General features: G+C 37.9%; 1 protein-coding gene across 1 annotated transcript in view; it reads left to right on the top strand.

Annotated features, from left to right (window-relative positions):
• The window catches only part of PHYHIPL (phytanoyl-CoA 2-hydroxylase interacting protein like), a 65,438-nt gene that overhangs the window by 40,364 nt on the left and 3,397 nt on the right, over positions 1 to 21,677 (top strand). The window contains exons 2-4 of the mRNA XM_004369871.2: positions 5,485 to 5,681; positions 7,977 to 8,151; positions 17,206 to 17,323. Of these exons, the coding sequence (XP_004369928.1) occupies positions 5,485 to 5,681; positions 7,977 to 8,151; positions 17,206 to 17,323 (490 nt within the window). The remainder of the gene's footprint in view (positions 1 to 5,484; positions 5,682 to 7,976; positions 8,152 to 17,205; positions 17,324 to 21,677) is intronic.

Raw genomic sequence — 21,677 nt, 5'->3', positions numbered from 1 at the left:
GATGTATTGAAGTCTCCTACTACTGTTGTGGAGCTGTCTCTCTCTCTTTTCAGTGCTGTTAGAGTTTGTTTTATGTACTTGGGAGCCCTGTCGTTGGGTGTGTAAATATTTATTATAGTTATGTCCTCCTGGTGTATTGACCCTTTAATCATTATATAGTGTCCTTCCTTATCCTTTGTGGTGGATTTTACCTTAAAGTCTAGTTTGTCGGAGATTAATACTGCCACTCTTTTGAGTGTTGTTTGCTTGATATATTTTTTCCATCCTTTGATTTTTAGTTTGTTTGTGTCTTTAAGTCTAAGGTGTGTCTCTTGTAGGCAGCGAATAGACAGATCGTGTTTTTTTATGCACTCTGCCACTCTCTGTCTCTTTATTTGTGTATTTAGTCCATTTACATTCAGCATAATTATTGATAGGTATGAGTTTAGTGCTGTAATTTTGATATCTTTTTTGTGTGTTGTTCACAGTTTCTTTGTTCCACTTAATTTTCTGTGCTGAGTCGTTTTTCTTTATTTTCTTTTCATCGTTTTCATTATTGTTGATTTTGTGTTTGCTGAGTCTTTATATTTTTCTAGTTTTTTATTTTGACTTGTAGGAGTGTTAGTTTCGTTTGTGGTTACCTTAATATTTACCCCTATTTTTCTTAGTTTATACCGGTCTTTTATTTCTTTATATTGCCTTGATTTCCTCTCCATATGAAAAATCTTTACCTACATTTTTTAGTCCCTCTTTTTTGTTTTCATGTTGTCATCTTTTATATATTGATATCTGTGTCCCTATTTCCAGTGTTTTAGCTTTGATTTACTTTTGTGACTTCTCTATCTGGGTTGATATCTAGTTGCTCTGTCCTGTGTTCTAGTCTTGGGTTGTTATCTGATGTTACTGATTTTCTAACCAGAGGACTCCCTTTAGTATTTCTTGTAATTTTGGTTTGGTTTTTGCAAATTCCCTAAACTTCTGTTTATTTGGAAATGCCCTAATTTCACCATCATATTTGAGAGACAGTTTTGCTGGATATGTAATTCTATGTTGGCAGTTTTTTTTTCCTTCAAGGCTTTATAGATGTTATCTCATTGCCTTCTTGCTGCATGGTTTCTGCTGAGTAGTCCCAGCTTATTCTTATTGACTCTCCTTTGTAGATGACTTTTCGTTTGTCCCTAGCTGCTCTTAAAATTTTCTCTTTATCTTTGGTTTTGGCAAGTTTGATTATAATATGTCTGGGCGACTTTCTTTTGGGATTTATCTTACATGGGGTTCGATGAGCATCTTTGATAGATATCTTGTCATCTTTCATGATATCAGGGAAGTTTTCTCCCAACAAATCTTCAACAATTCTCTCTGTATTTTCTGTTATCCCCCCCTTGTGCTGGTGTTCCAGTCACTCATAGGTTATTCCTCTTGATAGAGTCCCACATAATTCTTAGGTTTTCTTTACTTTTTTTAATCCCTTTATCTGATTTTTCCTCAAATAAGTTGGTATCAAGTGCTTTATCTTCAACTGCCTCAGTTCTGCTCCTATGACTTTCTACTGAGTTGTCTAATTCTGAAATTTTATTGTTAATGTTCTGGATTTCTGATTGCTGTCTCTCTGTGGATTCTTGCAGCCTGTCAAATTTGCCGTTATGCTCTTCTCTAATCTTTTTAATTTCCTCAATTGCATGTTCTGCATTTTGCTTAATTTCCTTCCTTATTTCTTTAAGAGTTCTGTATATTAATCTTTTGTGTTCAGTCTCCGGTAATTCCAAGAAATTTTGCTCCTCTGGAAAATTTCTAGCTTCTTTATTTTGGGAGCTGGCTGAAGCCATCATGGATTGCCTCTTTATGTGATTTGATACTGACTGTTGTCTCCGAGCCTTCAATAAGTTATTATATTTATTTATTGTATGTTTGCTTATTGTATCCTAGCTTTTTGTTTTGTTTTGCTGTGCCCACATAGGCTGCTCATATGAGCTAGTTTGATTATTGGCACCTTTGAAGCTCTAATGTCCTGTCACCAGGTGGTTAGATCTATTACTAGGTATGTGAGCTCAGGAGTCCGCCCACTCCTCCTGTATGGATTTAGCTCAGGTGCCCAGGTAGATAGCCACCAAGTGTATGGTGTAGGCTCTCACTGATAGTCCTAGACAGGCATGGGTGATTGATGTATGCACAGGCATCTCTGGCTGCAGCAGGGGGACACACTCTGAGCAATGCAAGGGGCTGACAGCTGCCCCCTAGTGTCCAGGAGGGAGACGTGTCCCTGTTCCCTAGAACACATAGTGGGGTGGGTTTTTCAGGTGGACTCTGAGCACCTAATGCTGTTGGCTGTAAGGACTGAAGGACATCTCTTATTCATGGGCCCCTCTCGCAGGTGGCTAGGTGGCATAGGTGGAGCCACCAGTCCTCAGGTCCCTGATGTGGGTAGGTGAAAACCCTGCTTAATGGGCAGAGCAGTGTCAAATGTCAAGAACCTACCACTTCACAGCTGAAACAGTTGAAGTTAGGGTTCCAGTATATACCCTGTTGTACTGTGGTAATGAGGGCCTACGCCGTTGAGATGGGCCCACACAAGTCTATGCAGGGGGAAAGGCACTCAAAGTCCGTGGATCCCTTATGCCTGTGCCTAGGCAAAGGAGCTATGCCTACCCTGGGTTCCTGGCTTAGGGGAGCCGGCAGTTTATTTTTTCCCGTTTGTTTATTTGTTCACTCTCCAAGGCAGGGAGAATGGCTCCAGGCATGTGACAGATCCTACTTCCAGCCCAGGGAACTTGGCAGTTGCTGAAGCTGGTCCGGGACCCAGTGCAGAGCAGGGAGCAGGGAGATAAATGGGAGAGAGGTTTTTCTCTAAGGGGGGTGTATTTGATCCGTACGGCAGGCCGTACGCAAGTACTTATCTTTCCGATGAGGGCTGCTTCTCATTGGTTCTGAGTGGCTGTGTAGACTCTCTGGTGCTGGGTCTCTCCTGGTGCAGAAAACACGCCTCCCGAGCACCGCCGCTTGCCTGCCTCGCCGGTCACCCCCGAGCTGATTAGGCCTGAATGGCTCAGTTTCTCCCTGTGTCAGGTCTGGCAACTCCTTGCTGCTTCCGAACCATCTCTCCCTCCCCATGCCACTCAGTCCAGTTCCTCAACTTTGCCTTTGATGTTCAGGGTTCCTAGATTGTCATATATAATCAAATCACTTGTTTTTTCGGGTCTTTGTTGTAAGAGGGTCCACTGGAAGCATCTGACTACTCCGCCATCTTGGCTTCACCTCCTCAGAAATGAAGATTCTTGATATAACACATCCTTTATAGGGTTGAGCTTTGTATTGTTCACAGTGGAAACATATAATTTTAACAGTTTTCCCATTTTTAACAAAGGTAAATTTTTTTTTACTGAAATCCTAACAATTAGAAGAAAAAAATTTATAAAATATACAGTATTATATTCTAGGAAATAGACTGTTTCTGATGTTAAGGTCAAATGACAATAATGGAAGTTTCAATGGCAAAATATAGTATCTTAGATAGTATTAATATGTTGAAGTTGTATTTTCATTAAATTGAATCAAATAAAATATCAATTTATTTTTCTCTATATGATCCTGTAACAATTTTAATACTTGTTTATTCAATTTTTGTGAAAATATGTGGATATAGCCATAATGTGGATGACTTCTACAGAAATTTCTACCATTAGAATCCAGAAAAGTTTTCATTAGCATTACTGATGTTTTAAAGATAACTGCAATCAGAATGATAGGTTAGAATGTGAGCTTTTCTATATAGGAGAAAAATTACTAATGTTTGAGTGTTTATTTTCCTTTGCCAAGACCAATAAAGAGGATTCCATTTGATTTCTTCCCTTCCCTTGACCTCTGAAAAGTTTTAGGCCAGAAGCAATTTGGGATCTTTATGAGGCCAAACTGGGAAGACAGAGAAAGGTGAGGGAGTAATTTTCCTGGTAGTTTGTTGGAGAGGGAATCTGGAGAAGCTGGAAGTATGAGGGAAGTACATAGAAGAAAGAAGGATTTTAAGAACTATTGTTCAAAAAATAAAAGTAAAAATGTTATTTTGAAGTTAGTTTTCACTTGCCATCTAATTCCTCTGGCCAAAACACAGCTTGAGATGAGACCACATGGGCTAAGATTTAATAAAGGTGAGAATTGTCAAAAGTTTTATATCAATTATTGGTGTGAGACAGAGAAGCTAACAATCTAACCTGAAGTGAGAAGATATTGCCACAAGGTGGCATCCATTATTGTTGTTTCCATTTTTGTTGAACATTTGCTATTTTATTCTGTTAAAGAACAAGTTATGTGTTGACCTGCTGTTTTTTATCATATGAATACAATTACATTTAGTTTTTTCACTTCTGGAGTATCTGAACATTTTGTTGAATTGGGAGAAAAGGAAGGGGGGAGGAGGAGTAGAGTAAAATTTGATTCCAGTATGTTTTATTAAGCCTATTTTTCTCTTTTTGTTCTATCATCCATCATATCCTGCTCTATACTGTTAGCCAAGTTGTTAGCATTTGCTGTAACTGGGAATGTAGACAGACAATCTTTAAAGTAACCAGGTGCCCCCATCAATTCTTTAAGATTTTAATGGTAACAATCAACATGGCAGTTGATTTCAGCCTTGTGTATTGTTTTAGTATTCAAGATTAAACTTACCAATATCACGGACAAAAGATTTCCTAGAGTAAGCTTTGACATAGTAACTTGTAAGTGAACAGTCTTTAGTATTATTTGTATATGTAATATAACAGTTATATGCTGTTTCTATATGTAATATTTCCAAAAGGGAAGAGGAGTACTTTTTATAGCTTGCTATTGATACCTCACAGATTTCTTAAGACATGTTTCCTTTATTTGACTGGACCCTTTCATTATCAAAGGATCACTGGTAGCACAGTGATTAAGTGCTGTGCTGCTCACCAACAAGTCAACGGTTCGAACCCACCGGCTGCTCCATGGGAGAAAGACGTGGCAGTCTTCTTCCATAAAGATTTACAGCCTTGGAAACTGTATGTGGCAGTTCTATTCTGTCCTATAGGGTCGCTATGAGTTGGAATCAACTTGATAGCAATGAGATTTTTCATTAACAGCATTTCTGTGATGTCATCTAGCTTAAAATACCTGATATTACTTTAGAGCAAAATTGATTAGTCATAGAGAAAAGATGGTCTCTTGGGGATTTTCACAGGGAATCTACCACATAAGCCTAGCTTTTCATAGAAGGATGGAGTAGCAGTGTTTTTTTTATTCTGTGAAAGCATGAATTGGAAAAATAAGTTGAAAATGTATAGGAAGTAAGAACTAAGTCAGCTGTGCTTTTTATTGGTATTATGACCTCATGAATGTTATTTACTATCACAAACATTCAAATTACTTCACAAGCAAAATGAAATAGCAGATCCAGTAATTAGTTAAGTTCAGAAATATGTATATAGCTAATGACCTTGCAAACTGGAAAAATCAATTAATTGGGAGCTAACTTTCTATGCATTATTTCCTTGGCAGGGAACAAATCACAAGACAGTGGCATAGCAGAGATGGAAGAACTGCCTGTACCACATAACATAAAAATAAGCAACATTACATGTGACTCATTCAAGATTTCGTGGGAAATGGATTCAAAATCAAAGGACCGTATTACACACTATTTCATTGACCTCAACAAGAAAGAGAACAAGAACTCTAATAAATTTAAACACAAGGTAAAACCCTAACACATTGCAACATTACAATTCTTGTTGCCGTCCAATGGATTCCAATTATGCAAAATTATGTTTGTTTGTATCTTTAAAATATTCTATCTAAATATGAGGATATTTTGAAAGGAATAATGTTCTACTAATGATTTATATATTTAATATTGTTTGGAGAAAATAAAATTATATGTGATTTAAAAACCCTATCCCTTTAAGACATTTTATAAGAATGTGAAATGCCATGCATATTGTTAAAAGAAAATTTAAAAAAAGGTAAAATCATGACTCATATAGATAAATGGAAATGTGATGAAGATTTTATTTAATTCATTAATAAGGAAACTGATTAGGTGTTGTAACCAGTTCAAAGGATAATCCGAGGAACAGATACATTTATAGATCAAGAATATTGAAATGAATGTACAAGTGGAAGCAAAACTGGTTTTTCCATCTGGAAGGAAGGGGAAAAGGTAGGGAGGGTTGCTCCTCCACTGGACAGAATTCATTTCCATGTCTTTAGACAAGAATAACTGAATTGTTATCAGTTATCTAGAAATTACCAAAACCAAACCAAACCCATTGCCGTAGAGTCAATTCTGACTCATAGCAGCCCTATAGGACAGAGTAGCACTGCCCCATAGAGTTTCCAAGGAGCAGCTGGTGGATTTGAACTGCGAACCTTTTGGTTAGCAGCCAAGTTCTTATAAAATAGCTTCCATAGAGTCAGAAGCAGATATCCAGAAGAGTGTGTTATAGGCATAGTTTTCCCCTTAAGCGCAAATGTTTCCCCATGCTGACTGCCAAAAGAGGAATCTGATGCAGCTTATAATCTTTAGGATAGTTGTTAAAGCAAGTTAGGGCAAACATTGTTTTATGTAGTGAATTTTCTTTTGTGTTTTGAGGGCAAAAAAGTATTAACCTTTAGATGTTTTAGACATGTAACACTTCTCTGATATTTATTCCTATACCTGTCTACATAGCATACATCTCTTCTGATACATATCTCACTCCAGAAATAGCTATAGAGAGGATAACAGTTATCTGGTTTAAGTATCCGTTTTTAAGTTTCAGTGTTTTCACCCATGATGAAAAGCTCTTTTTTTTTTTGTTTGTTTGTTTTTCATTGATACTGAGTTTTGACTTGGGAAATCTTTGGAAGAACTGTCTAGAAATTTTGTGTTTTACTAGAAATGCAATTATACATATTAAAGATAAGTGAAGATTATACATATTAAAGATAAGTGAGAGAGAGCAAGATTGATCAGTCATTATTCTTCCCCTGTTCCAATTCTGATTATGCTTTCTGGTGATAGGTATTCTCTTTGTTGACATTTGCCTTCTTGAAGCAGCTTTGTAATATTTAACATTAATGATGAATAGGTCATTTGACCCCTTTTCTTCACTCCACACTTAGACTACCATATCTTTGGAAAGGTAGTGATTATTCAACCAGTAGGTTTAATTACCTTAGTAATAATTGTTTAGGAATACCCAAACTTTTCTGTGATACATAGGCTCTATATCTGAATACAAGTGAAACGAATGTTACCTCATTTTTATGTAAAACTGATTTTTTATTTTAAAATACTATTTTAAAAGTTTTCTCTTCTTTCGCATATAAAATGTTTAGTAATGCTACCCTGGTAAAATTATTGAGTAGTTAAATTTAGAAAATGTAGTATTTTAAAATAGTAAATCTGTTGAATTTTATCTCTTTTATTTCTCTCTCTCTCTTGTGCTCTCTTTTTTTCCTTAAGTTTTATCACTTAGTATGAGAATTTTACACTCTTAAGGAATATAGTGTACAAAAAAGAATCCCAGCTGCCATCAAGCCAATTCCAACTCATAGCTACCTTACAGGACAGAGTAGAACTGCCCCATAGGATTTCCAAGGCTGTAAATCTTTACAGAAGCAGACTGCCACATCTTTGTCCTATGGGGTGGCTGGTGGGTTCAAACTACCGACCTTTCAGTTAGCAGCTGAGTGCTTTACCACTGCGCCGCCAGGGCTCCTTACGAAGAATACTGTACTAGATAGAAATCAAGAGATCTGAAATTCAAGTACATTTATGTCATTCACTAGCTGTATGATCTCAGGCATGTCACTTACTCAGTTGTGCCTTACTTTCTACATATGAAGAAAAAGGGATTTGAATAAAAGAATTGTTAAACTTTTTTCAAACAGAAAAATTCTATAATCAGCCAGGAATTTAATGAGTCCCCCCCCATTTAAAATTGATTCAAGTTATGTTGCTTAAATTAATTTCCCTCCCTTCTTCCCTCACTTCCTCCCCTTATCAGGATGTTCCAACAAAACTGGTGGCAAAAGCTGTTCCCTTGCCCATGACTGTCCGTGGACACTGGTTTTTGAGTCCAAGAACTGAGTATACAGTAGCAGTGCAGACTGCCTCAAAACAAGTTGATGGTGATTATGTTGTGTCTGAATGGAGTGAAATTATAGAATTCTGCACAGCAGGTAAGAGAACAAAGTACAAATATAGAAATTATAATAGTTCCTGGAAAGCTAATTACAGAAAAATTATTTTGTTTTTGTAATTACAAGTTGATATATATTGCATTAATCATTTTTGCATTGTCAGTAACATTCTGTAACAAAATAAGCCATGCAGTATTGATTGGAGGGAGCTGAGGTTCTTAGTAGCAAAAAGCTGGGTCATGGCATCAAGTTACTTTGCTGCATTCATAGTTTGATTTTTCAAAGTGAAAGCTTTGCAAATAAAAATTGATGCAGTTTGAAGACATACTCAGCATATTTTGAGCTTCATTTTGAGAGAGTGTGAGCTTTTTTTTTTTCCCTTTCAGTTGTTGCAGAAAGTGAAAGAAATGTGAGGAACATCCTTCTCTAATTTAGGAGGATGAATGTCTCTGGCAGAGATGTTACTGGATTTTTTTCATTTGAGTGCTAGGAAAGCTGAGAAAATCTGTCTCTAAGCTAGTGTCCTCTGTGTGTGTGTCTTTCTTTCATTAAAGTGTCTGCATAGGCATTAGGAGATCTGATGTGGACAGCTGTCCTCTTTAATTAGATTGGAAATGTTACCATCATCTCATTCACTTGTTTATTCACTTATTCAAGAAACAAACATTTATTGAGAACTTCAAGTGTTGCTCAGTAAGTCAACATTTTGATCGGTGTTGAAGGGATACAAATATATCTCTACCTGAGCACAACTGTCACCCTCTCCTTTTGTCTGCTTTGTTTCCTCTTCTTTGCCTAGATGATTGTTTCCTATAAACTACTGCAGGGAAAGGCTGAGTGTTTGTTTCAGCATTCAGGAGCTTGTAGAAAAAGCCTTAAAAACAATTGGCCTCACCTATTGTGGGTTGCTTAGCAACTTTCCCGAGCTGAGACATCCTTCAGATAAATCAGCTTTTTCTTTCCCATGGCTTCACACTTACATTATTTTAGACTCGGTGCATGCTTAGCTACTGCTTTATGTCAACGTGTTCTGTTCTTTCTTAATCTCAAACTTAGTATAAAACTTCTTATATTGGTATGTTGAATGGATGAAAGTTTATCTTATTTCTATGTGAATTCAATTTTATCTTCAACCTTTTAAAATTTGTTTATTTTCTATGAGGAAGTTGCCAAAGATTGCAACATCCTTATTTGCTAAGGATTTCAATGTTTGAGAGCAAGAAAAATACTGTCTTGGGTGCCATATTTCTTCATATCTAAGATGTCATCAATTATAAGATTCATTTTGGCAGAAAAAAATACTGCCAATTAAACAGTGTTTTCTTATCACATTTATTGTCAGACACATTTCAGAGATGATAAAATGTGGAAAAATGAATTTTAGAAGACATGAAATATGGTATTAATCATAGTTCAGTAAATCAACAATGAAATATCTACATATTGTATTAACAATGAGTAAACACTTCTTCCCAGTGACATAACTTTCACTTGTATTATATGTGTCATATTGGAATTAGTACTTCCCCTTGTTGTTTTCCTAAATTAAAATTCCTCTTTGGAATCTACCTCATGTTTATTCTTTCTATTGTATTTCTTTGCATTTGCTTTCATTGTGCCCTACCATGATGGTTTAATTTAAGTTGGACATATACGCACAGTTTCTTTTTTTTTATTTTATTGTACTTTAGATGAAGGTTTACAGAACAAATAGTTTCTCATTAAACAGTCAGTACACATATTGTTTTATGACATTGCTTAGCAACCCCACGACATGGCAACACTCTCCCTTCTCAACCTTGGAGGACCTTTTTCCTTTTTTTGGTGAAAATACACATAGCCAAAGATACACCATTTCAAAAATTTCTACATGTACAATTCAGTGACATCGATTACATTCTTCCAGTTGTGCTGCTATTCTCACTATCCTTTTCCAAATTATTCCGTCACCATTATCTTCAACTCACTGCCCCCTAGACTTCCCATCAAACCTTTTTAGTTGCTCTTATCAATTTGATCTCACATAGATAATTCATTTTTTTTTTGTACTTTAGATGAAGATTTACAGAACAAATAGTTTCTCATTAAACAGCTAGTACATATATTGCCCTATGACAATGGTTAACAACCCCACAACATGTCGACACTGTCCTTTCTCAACCTTGGGTTCCCTATCACCAGCTTTCCTGTCCCCTCCTGACTTCTAGTCTCCTTGTCCCTGGACCGCTGGGCCTGATTAGTCCTGTTTTGTTTTATGGAGCTGTCCAATCCCCAGCTGAATAGTGAACCTCGGGAGTGACTTCACCACTGGGCTAAAAGGTGTCCGGGGGCCATACTCTCGGGGTTTCTCCAGTCTCCGTCAGGCCAGTAAATCTGGTCTTTTTTTGTGTGTTAGGATTTTGTTCTACATCCTTATCTAGCTCTGTCCAGGACCCTCTGTTGTAATCCTGTCAGAGCAGTCAGTGGTGGTAGCTGGGCACCATCTAGCTGTGCTGTACTCAAGTCTGGTGGGGGCCTTGGTAGCTGTGGTCCATTAGTCCTTTGGACTAATCTTTTCCTTGTATCTTGTTCTCTTCATTCTCCCTTGCTCCCGAAGGGGTGAGACCAGTGGAGTATCACAGATGGCTGCTCACAGGCTTTTAAGACCCCCAGATACTACTCACCAAGGTAGAATGTAGAACATTGTCTTTATAAACTGTATTATGACAATTGAGCTAGATGTTCCCCGAGACCATGGTCCCCACAGCCCTCAGCCCAGCAATTTAGTCCCTCAGGGAGTTTGGATGTGTCTATGGAGCTTCCATGACCTTGCCTTGGACAAGTTGTGCTGGCTTCCCCAGTATTGTGTACTCTTACCCTTCACCAAAGTTACCGCTTATCTATTGTCTATTTAGTATTCTCCCCCATCCCTCCCATCCCTCATAACTAACAAAGATTGTTTCTTTTTGTAGGCACAGTTTCTTTTGACATTGTCTTAATACATGCTGTTTTCAATAAGACTGCACCAAACAGTATCATAGTATTTGTCTACTAAAGTGAATTCTAATTTACCTACTAAAACCCCATTTAATATTAGGGAAAGGTATGAAATATTTCTTCTTTAGCTTAAGGAAAACCCTTGACATTTCCAGTTCAGAAATATATACACACACACGCATATATATATATACATATATATGCGTGTGTGTGTATACATATGTGTGTTTGTATATATATGTATGTTGTTGTTGTTAGATGCTATCAAGTTGGTTCTGACTCATAGCGACCCTATACGACAGAGCAGAACTGCCCCGTAAGGTTTCCAAGGAGAGACTGGTAGATTTGAACTGCTCCTATATACACATATATATATATACATATGTATTAAAGAATAACCTTATATCTTCTTACTTGCATTTAGAGTAATCATCTCCCTGTTGCTCTTTTATTTACCTACATCCCATAATTTTTCTAAGGAAGTTTCAGAGTCAATAATAAGGACAATCCCAGCTTTTAAATATGCCACAATATTTTTCTATAAATTATTTGACATTTTTTGTTTCCATGGGTAAAATCTCCCCCACAGGTCTGTCAGTTTCGTACAGTGGGAGCTTGCATGTTGCTGTGATGCTGGAAGCTATGCCACCGGGATTCAGATACCAGCAATGTCACCCATGACAGACAGGTTTCAGCTGAGTTTCCAGACTAAGACAGACTAGGAAGAAGGACCTGGCAGTCTACTTCTGAAAAGAATTAGCCAGTGATAACCTTATGAATAGCAGCAGAACACTGTCTGATAAAGTGCCAGAAGATGAGCCCTTTGGGTTGGAAGGCTCTCAAAATAAGACTGAGGAAGAGCTGCCTCCTCAAAATAGAGTTGACCTTAACGATGTGGCTGGAGTCAAGCTTTCGGGACCTTCATTTGCTGATGTGGCACAACTCAAAATGAGAAGAAACAGCTGGAAACATCCATTAATAATCAGAATGTGGAATGTATGAAGTGTGAATCTAGGAAAACTAGAAATCATCAAAAATGAAATGGAACGCATAAACATCAACATCCTAGGTATTAGTGAGCTGAAATAGACTGATATTGGCCATTTTGAATCAGAAAATCATATGGACTGTTATGCCTGGAATGACAAACTGAAGATGAATGGAGTTGCATTCATTGTCAAAAAGAACATTTCAAGATCCGTCCTGAAGTACAACACTGTCAGTGATAGGATAATATCCATACGCCTACTAAGAAGACCAGTTAAAATTCAAATTTACGCACCAACCACTAAGTCCAAAGATGAAGAAACTGAAGATTTTGACCAACTTCTGCACTCTGAAATCGAGCAAATATGCAATCAGGATGCATTGATAATTACTGGTGATTGGAATGCAAAAATTGGAGACGAAGAAGGCTTGGTTGTCGGAAAATATGGCTTTGGTGATAGAAATGATACCGGAGATCGCATGATAGAATTTTGCAAGACCAACAACTTCTTCATTGCAAATACCGTTTTTCCCCAACATAAACAGTGACTATACGTGTGGCCCTTGCCAGATGGAATACACAGGAATCAAATTGACTACATCTGTGGAAAGACACAATGGAAAAGCTCAATATCATCAGTCAGAACAAAGACAGGGGCCAACTGTGGAACAGACCATCAGCTGCTCATATGCAAGTTCAAGTTGAAACTGAAGAAAATTAGAACAAGTCTACGGAAGCCAAAGTTCAACTTGAGCATATCCCGCCTGAATTTAGAGACTATCTCAAGAATAGATCTGACGTGTTGAACACTAATGATGAAGACCAGACGAGTTGTGTAATGACATCAAAGACATCATACATGAAAAAAGCAAGAGGTTATTTAAAAGACAGGAAAGAAAGAAAAGACCAAAATAGATGTCAGAAGAGACTCTGAAACTTGCTCTTGAATGTCAAGGAGCTAAAGTGAAAGGAAGAAATGATAAAGTAAAAGAACTGAACAGAAGATTTCAAAGGGCAGCTCAAGAAGACAAAGTAAATTGGTCTCAACCACCTGGAGTAAAGGAGAATGAAGAACACCAAAGACACAAGGAAGGTATTAGCCCAAGAGACAGAAAGAGTCATGTAAACCAGAGACTTCATCAGCCTGACACCAGAACTAGATGGTGCCCGGCTACTACCAGTGACCGCCGTGACAGGGAACACAACAGAGAGTCCCAGATGGAGCAGGAGAAAGGTGGGGTGCAGAACTCAAATTCTAGTATGGTCTGACTGAGACTGGAGGAACCCCAGAAAGCATGGCCCCTGGATTCTCTTATCAGCTCAGAACTAAAACAATTTCCAAGGCCAACTCTTCAGACAGGGAGTGGATTGGACTGTGGGACATAAAGTGATACTCGTGAGGAGTGTGCCTCTTAGCTCAAGTAGATAGAAGAGACTAAATGGGCAGCTTCTGTCCAGAAGTGAGATGGGAAGGCAGAGAGGGTTAGGAGCTGGTTGAATGGACATATGGGGAATCAGGGATGGGAAGGAGGAGTGTGCGGTCACAGTATGGGGAGAGCCATTGGAGTCACACAACAATGTATGTATAAATTTTTGTATGGGAAATAAGTAAAAAGAAGACAAAGTAAAGTATTATAATGACATGTGCAAAGACCTGGAGGTAGAAAACCAAAAGGGAAGAACAAGCTCTGCATTTCCTAAGCTGAAAGAACTGAAGAAAAAATTCAAGCCTTGAGTTGCAATATTGAAGGATTCTACAGGGAAAATATTAAACGATGTAGGAAGCATCAAAAGAAGATGGAATGAATACACAGAGTCACTATACCAAAAAGAATTGATGTTCAACCATTTCAGTAGCATATGATTACAAACTGATGGTACTGAAGGAAGTAGTCCAAACTGCACTGAAGGCATTGGCAGAAAAATAAGGCTCCAGGAATTGATGGAATACCAATCGAGATGTTTCATCAAACAGATGCAGCAGTGGAAGTGCTCACTCGTCTATGCCAAGAAATTGGTAAGACAGTTACCTGGCCAACCAACTGGAAGAGATCCATATTTATGCCTGCTCCCAAGAAAGGTGATCCAAGCAAATGCAGAAATTATCAATTAATGTCATTAATATCACAAGCAAGCAAAATTTGGCTGAAGATCGTTCAAAAGCGACTGCCTCATTATATTGACAGGGAACTGCCAGCAAGTCAAGCTGGATTCAGAAAAGGACGTGGAACCAGGGATATCATTGCTGATGTCAGATGGATCCTGGCTGAAAGCAGAAAATCCCAGAAAGATGTTTACCTGTGTTTTATTGACTATGCAAAGGCATTTGACTATGTGGATCATAATAAATTATGGATAACATTGCGAGGAATAGGAATTCCAGAACACTTAATTGTGTTCTTGAGGAACCTGTACATAGATCCAGAGGCAGTCATTTAAACAGAACAAGGGAGTTCTGCGTGGTTTAAAGTCAGGAAAGGTGTGCATCATGGTTGTATCCTTTCACCATATCTATTCCATCTGTATGCTGAGCAAATAGTCCGAGAAGCTGGACTATATGAAGAGGAACGCCGCATCAGGATTGGAGGAAGACTCATTAACAACCTGCTTTATGCAGATGACACTTGCTGAAAGTGAAGAGGACTTGAAGCACTTACTGATGAAGATCAAAGACCACAGCCTTCAGTATGGATTACACTTCAACATAAAGAAAACAAAAATCCTCACAACTGTACCAATAAGCAATACCATGGTAAATGGGGAAAAGTGTGAAATTGCCAAGGATTTCATTTTACTTGGATCCACAATCAACAGCCATGGAAGCAGCAGTCAAGAAATCAGATGCGTTGCAATAGTCAAATCTTTTGCAAAAGACTTCTTTAAAGTGTTGAAAATCAAAGATGTCACCTTGAAGACTAAGGTGCACCTGACCCAACCCATGGTGTTTTCAGTTGCCTCATATGCATGCAAAAGCTGGACAATGAATAAGGAAGACTGAAGAAGAATTGACACCTTTGAATTATGATGTTAGCAAAGAATATTGAATATACTGTGGACTGCCAAAAGAATGAACAAATCTATCTTGGAAGAAGTACAACCAGAATGCTCCTTGGAAGCAAGGATGGCGAGACTATGTCCCACATACTTTGGATATGTTATGAGGAGGGATCAGTTCCTGGAGAAGGATATCATGCTTGGTAAAGTAGAGGGCCAGTGAAAAGATGAAGACCCTCAACAGATGGATTGACACTGTGGCTGCAACAGTAGGCTCAAGCATAACAACAATTGTGAGGATGGCACAGGACCAGGAAGTGTTTAGTTCTGTTGTACATAGGGTCACTATGAGTCGAAACTGACTTGATAGCACCTAACAACAACAAGATGGGTAAAATCGAAGGAGAACTTATGTGTCCAAAGCTTGTTTCAGTTTTCCAAAATAATTTGGACACTTTTACCCAAGCTTTATCAGTGACCTCAACTCTGTAATCTTTGAGAAAGCTCTTTCATGTAAGTTGTCTTTTAATCTTGACATCTAATTCATTCAACATTAGTTGAGCACAGATTGTGTGCTAGGCACTGTGCATAGTATTAGAAATAAAATGGCGATGGATACAATCTATAACCTCAAGACTACCACAAGCAAATTTACTTCTAGTCTGTGACAGAGATAAAACCCTGTGCTTAACCCAATCTTAAAACGTTAATACTTACCACTGTTACTGTTAGCTGTTGTCAGATCAGCCCCTGATACCATGTACAGTGGAAGGACCTGCTGCTCAGTCCTGTGCCATCCCCCATGATTGGCTGTGGATCAGACCATTGTGATCCATAAGGTTTTTATTGACTGATTTTTGGAAGTAGATCACCACGCCTTTCTTCCTAGTCCATCTTTGTCTGGAGGTTCCTCAAAAACCTGTTTAGCATCATAGCAACACAAAAGCTTCCAGTGACACATGGGTGGTGACTGCTTATGAGATGCATTGGCCAGGAATAGAACCCTGGTCTCCTGCATGGCAGGCAAGCATTCTACCACCACTGAACCACCAATGTCCCTCTTAATACTTACCATAAAAATGAAACCAAACTAGTTGCTGTCGAGTTGATTCCAACTCATAGTGACCCTATAGGACAGAGTAGAACTGCCCCATTGGGTTTCCAAGGAGTGGCTGGTAGATTTGAAGCGTAGACCTTTTGGTTAGCAGCTGAGCTCTTAACCACTGCACCACCAGGGCCCCAATACTTACCATAATTGTCTAGATACTTACCTCTTCCCTAGACTGTGAGTTAGTTGAGGGGAAGAAGAATGTCTTTTTTTCTTTTAACCTAATAATCTAATGTTGCATGATGCTTAGTACATAGCATGTTCTAATCTAAATAAATGAAGCAGTGAGCCAACAAGTAAATTGTGCAGTTCAACTAGATTGCTTCTTTTTGGAAAATCTTACTAATCTTTATAAGCCAAAATTTTTCCTGGTGCAGGATTTTGACAATTCCCAAACAGTTTTCCAAACAAAAAGTTGTCAAAAAGAATGAGATTACTTTAGCAGGTGCTTTAGATTTTGAAGTCTTTTGTACCCAAAGAGCCTCAACCAAGCACCAGAAGACAGTCTCTAAGTTTCTAGCTGTATGAACATTAGGCAAATCATTAAATTTTGACAAGCTTCAATTTCTACGTTAGTAAAATGGTCATATTATAATCTGCTTTGCCAAGCTTATAGATTTAGGGAATAGATTATTAAATAGTGATATTATTGGTCCTTTTCAGCTTTGCTATTGATTTGTGGGTTATAAGCTTCTTTTCTTCAACTTATCAACTGATTAAAGAAAAGCTGGTAAGGTGCTGATAGTATTATTCGGGTTATGCAGAATCCATTTTCTTTATTTAACATATTTTTGTTTTGGGATCTTTAATCTCAAAGAATGAAGAAATGCAAGGGTATTCTAAGAAACAACCATAAACCATTACACAAATATTTTGTAGAAAGAAAAATGTGTCTCACAAAGACAATTAATGTTTTCTTTTTCTAAAGTATTTTCCAACTCCCTAGAAGTGAATTTTAATCTTCTTCAGCTTATTAAGCATGTACTTTTGGCACTGTTTTAATAACAGACTTTTTTGTTATTTTCAGACTATTCAAAGGTTCATCTAACACAACTGTTGGAGAAGGCCGAAGTGATTGCAGGACGTATGCTTAAATTTTCTGTTTTTTATCGTAACCAACACAAAGAATATTTTGACTATATTCGGTAAGAATGAAAAATATATAGTGATTTCTTTTACTAAATACCATTCTAAATTCTGTGCCTATTTCCCTTTGCTTCTAGTTCTGTCAAATAGTAATTTCAGTTTTCTTTTTAAAATACTTAATTGTACGCTGCTTTTATTTCCCAGAATAAGTATAACAAATCAGATCATAGGATTTTCCCATTTCACTTAGATTCCTTTCCATAATCATTTGAAATATTTATTCCTGTATATTTTAATTGGAATATCTTAAACCTTCAGTGTTTATATTGATGAATATTTCATGCATACATCCCTTGCCTAATACCCACTCACTCAATGCCCTCTGCCTCATGGAGACTACTACGTTTTCTCCTCTTTTTGTGGGCCCCTTTTGGACATTAAAAATGAGAGAATAAAAGGGTGACTATTTCATGAAATATTATGGTGAATCAGTTGGGATTTGTAGGCTTTTGACTAACTGGAAATCTTTCAACTATTATCTTGAATTATTCAATAGGACAATCTCCTTCGATTACTTTTAATTTCTAGGCCAGTGATTTGACTAGTATTTCTAAGATTGCCCATGTTTATCCCTGGAAACAGATTCTAAATAGTCAAAAGAACTCTATCTCACAGGTAGTTTTGATACTTACAGCACTTTTGTATTTGTATAAAAAAATTTCAGGAGAGTAAATAGGCAGATGAGTGTTTTCAAGTGAGACTGAGGCTTTTAAAATGACAAATGCTGTATAGATTCCTCAAACTTTTACACAGCAACCCCTGTAATTTTGTCATTTTACAAGCCTCACTCTCATTTTAGACTCTAAAGGATTCTTAAATTGACAGGACTGTATATAAAAAAAAGTTTTGGAAGCTTTTTTTTTTTTTTTAAGTTTCATATTTCCCTAGTTTTTCCTAAGTCAAGATCATGGTTCCAGATTTAAAGTAGCTCAAAACTGTGGAAAAAGCAAAGGAAATGAATAGGGAGAAGTGGATTTATGTGTCTTTGCTCTTCAAATGAAATACTTTGCAATATCGTATGTATTTATGTGGTGAGAAACATTCCTGCCTTTTCTTTGAATAATTTTTAAATACAGAATTTAGTCCACCATTCTATTAGCTGGTAAAGTCTTTACCCTAGAGTTCATATAATTCCTGGCAAATGCCATTCACCTAATTTAGAGACTGCAAAGAAATCAACCACAAATTGATTGAGAATTCTCAGCAAGAAAGGTGTTTCTTTATATTTGTTCAGCATAAAAAATAGAAAAAAAAATTCACAATCACTATTTTCTTTAGAAAAGAATACATCAACGGAATAAGTAATTACATCTTTGGTACTAGGGTTAGATGCCTAGAGTATTGCTAATATCTATTTTAGGTGGCCACTGGAGGTCAGTATTTCTCTTATGATTTTCCCTGTCCTTTGGGTGGGAACTGACCTTTGTTTTCAGGTGAGCTCAGTGGTTAAGAGCTGGGACTGTTAATCAAGTTCAGCAGTTCGAATCTACCAGTCGCTCCTTGGAAACCCTATGGGGCAGTTCTCCTCTGTCCTGTAAGGTCGCTATGAGTCAGAATCGACTCAAGAGCAATGACTTGTTGTGTTGTATATAGTCTAAGGAGCCCTGGTGGCACAGTGATTAAAGCATTCACCTGTGGTTAGAGACCACCAGCAGTTCTGTGGGAGAAAGACGTGGCAATCTGCTTCCAAAAACATTTACAGCCTTGGAAACCCTGTGAGGTCATTATGAGTCAGAATCAACTCGATGGCAGTGGGTTTTTGGGTTTAGACAGTTTTCAAAAATCATTTCAAAAAGAAAAAAGGTAAAGTCAGAGCACCTGAAAAATGGAAAAAGTTATTGTGTGTGTGTGTATAGAGAGAGATTCTAAGCTACTAGCATGAAAGATACGTTTACTAATGAGGAAATTTATCTTTTTTAGATTTTTCATAATGTGAGTTGTAAAATTCATATAAATTATATACCTTAATGCTGTATATATAAATAAAATCACTTGCCAAAGCATGGTACAGTTTTTCAACAGTTTTTGTTTTTGTTTTTTAATTTTATTAAAAGAGTAAAACCATAAAACCAAAACCTGTTGCCATCAAGTCGATTCCAACTCATAGCGACCCTATAGGATAAAGTGCAACTGCCCATAGAGTTTCCAAGGAGTGGCTGGTAGGTTTGAACTGCTGACCGTTTGGTTAGCAGCTGAGCTCTTAACCACTGCTCTACCAGGGCTCCCTTAAAGGAATAGTAGACATTAACTTCAGTGGATCTTGATTTTCTTTTTATGTAATAAACTCTAATCAGGACACCTTCCTTGATCAGAATCCATTTAAAAGTCATCTCATTATTCAGAATGGAAAGGAACCTTTCACTTGTCTGATAAACTTTCCAAATCATTATAAATTATGAGAAAGCCCGAGATAAATTCTTACTCAGTCTCTATAGAATGAGCTCATTTCATTCTCTTCCTCTAGGAATGAATTCCTAAGTGAACATTACTTGTCCTTACTCCACATGAAAATACCACTTTTTCTGTTTCTCATTGCGCATCTTGATTAGGTAGCCTAACAGGAAGGGACTACTTATATGTCCTTAAAGTTCTTTTTTATATCTGAAAGTTTTATCTTCAGGAATCCACTGAGATTGGTAGGAAATCTTGTACTTTCGGCACCAGATTGTAAATCCTCAAAGTTAATAGTCTGTCACTAATATTAAGATACTTTTCTTAGCTGAAAATTCCAGTGTGTGTGTGTGTGTGTGTGTGTGTGTGTGTGTGTGTGTGTGTGTGTAGTGAAGAGGAGAAGGTAGACTAGCTGAGGACTTCAGGACTCAAGGAATGACACAGTGATGAGTTTCTTGGATTTTTTCCCCCTTATATTCTAGACTAGGTACTGGAGAGAGAAGCCAGCAACCCAGATATGCCTATAGGCACAGGCAAAAAAAAAAAAAAATCCCCCAGAAAATCTGCTCTCTCTACCCAAAGGACTAGAAAAGGGGCAGCCTTGGAAGACAGATAAAACTTTTAGGCAATAACCATTCTTCTCCATCTAAACACCATGGAAAAAAACTGCAGTCCCATCCCTACCCCCACTAACCAAGGCCAAATGGGAAACCTAGTCTTCCACCTAGCCCAGCTGTAAGAAGGCACCTTCCCCCAACACCCCCCTGCAGGGATTGTGTCAGGGAAGCCCAAGCGAGGATCCTGGACTTGCATCCCCCACCTGGTGGCAACGGTGCCCATCCTTCTCCCCACTGGGGTGGTTTCAGGGTGAGGAGGCCTAGTGGAAGCCAGGACTTTTTGGTAAAAGGCCAGCAGTAATGAAACTTGCCCTTACAATGTCAGTGAAGACCACATAGGGAGCAGTAATGAGGTGCCTCTTCCCCTTCCCAGCCAGAATGATAGTGGAGACATAGTGGGGAGCCAAAACTCCCACCTTCACCCAGTAGTAAATTCCTCCTACCATGTCATTGGAGCTAGAGTGGGGAATCTGGACTTCTATCCCCTACCTGACAGCAATGATGTTGGTACCCCCCACCTACTTCTGCCATCTGTACAGAGTCAGGAGAGGCCTCGTTATACTGAAGATTTAAAAAAGATCCTGATTGTCATAACTTAATACCCAAAATGTACAAGATACAACCAAAATTCACATATACCAAGAACCAGGAAAATCTCAATTCAAATGACAAAGGACAAGCAACGAACACCAGCACCAAAATGACACAGATCTTGGAATTATCTGACAAGGATTTTCGAGATCAGATGAGATAGGGCATATTCAGTGTGGTGTGGCCTTAGACCTGACAAGGATATTCAGATAGCTACCATAAAAATGCTTCAACAAGCAATTACACTACCAACTGTCTGTCAGTTTGTTGCACTGTGGTGGCTTCCATGTTGCTGTGATGCTGGAAGCTATGCTACCAGTATTTCAAATACCAGCAGGGTCAGCCATGGTGGACAGGTTTCAGTGGAGCTTCCAGACTCAGATGGATTAGGAAGAAAGGCCTGGTGATCTACTTCTGAAAATTAGCCAGTGAAAACCCTATGGGTCTCAACAGAATATTGTCCGATGCAGTGCTGGAAGATGAGCGCCCTAGGTTGGAAGGCACTCAGAATATACAGTGGCCAACAGTAGCCTCGAGCATATGAACAATTGTGAAGATGGCACAGGACCAGGCAATATTTTTTCCTGTTGTACATTTGTACATGAGGTCACCATGTGTCAGCTGACTCTATGGCAACTAACAACAACAACAAGCAATTACAAAACACTTGAAACAAATGAAAAGAGAATCAGCAAAGAAACAGAAGATATGAAAAACGAAATGGGAATTTTAGAACTTAAAAATACAGTAACAT

Source organism: Trichechus manatus, unplaced genomic scaffold, assembly GCF_000243295.1.
Source record: "Trichechus manatus latirostris isolate Lorelei unplaced genomic scaffold, TriManLat1.0 scaffold00007, whole genome shotgun sequence".
In the NCBI taxonomy this organism is placed as follows: domain Eukaryota; kingdom Metazoa; phylum Chordata; class Mammalia; order Sirenia; family Trichechidae; genus Trichechus; species Trichechus manatus.
The sequence above is the reverse complement of the archived record's forward strand: the minus strand, read 5'-3'. Positions and strand labels throughout refer to the sequence as shown.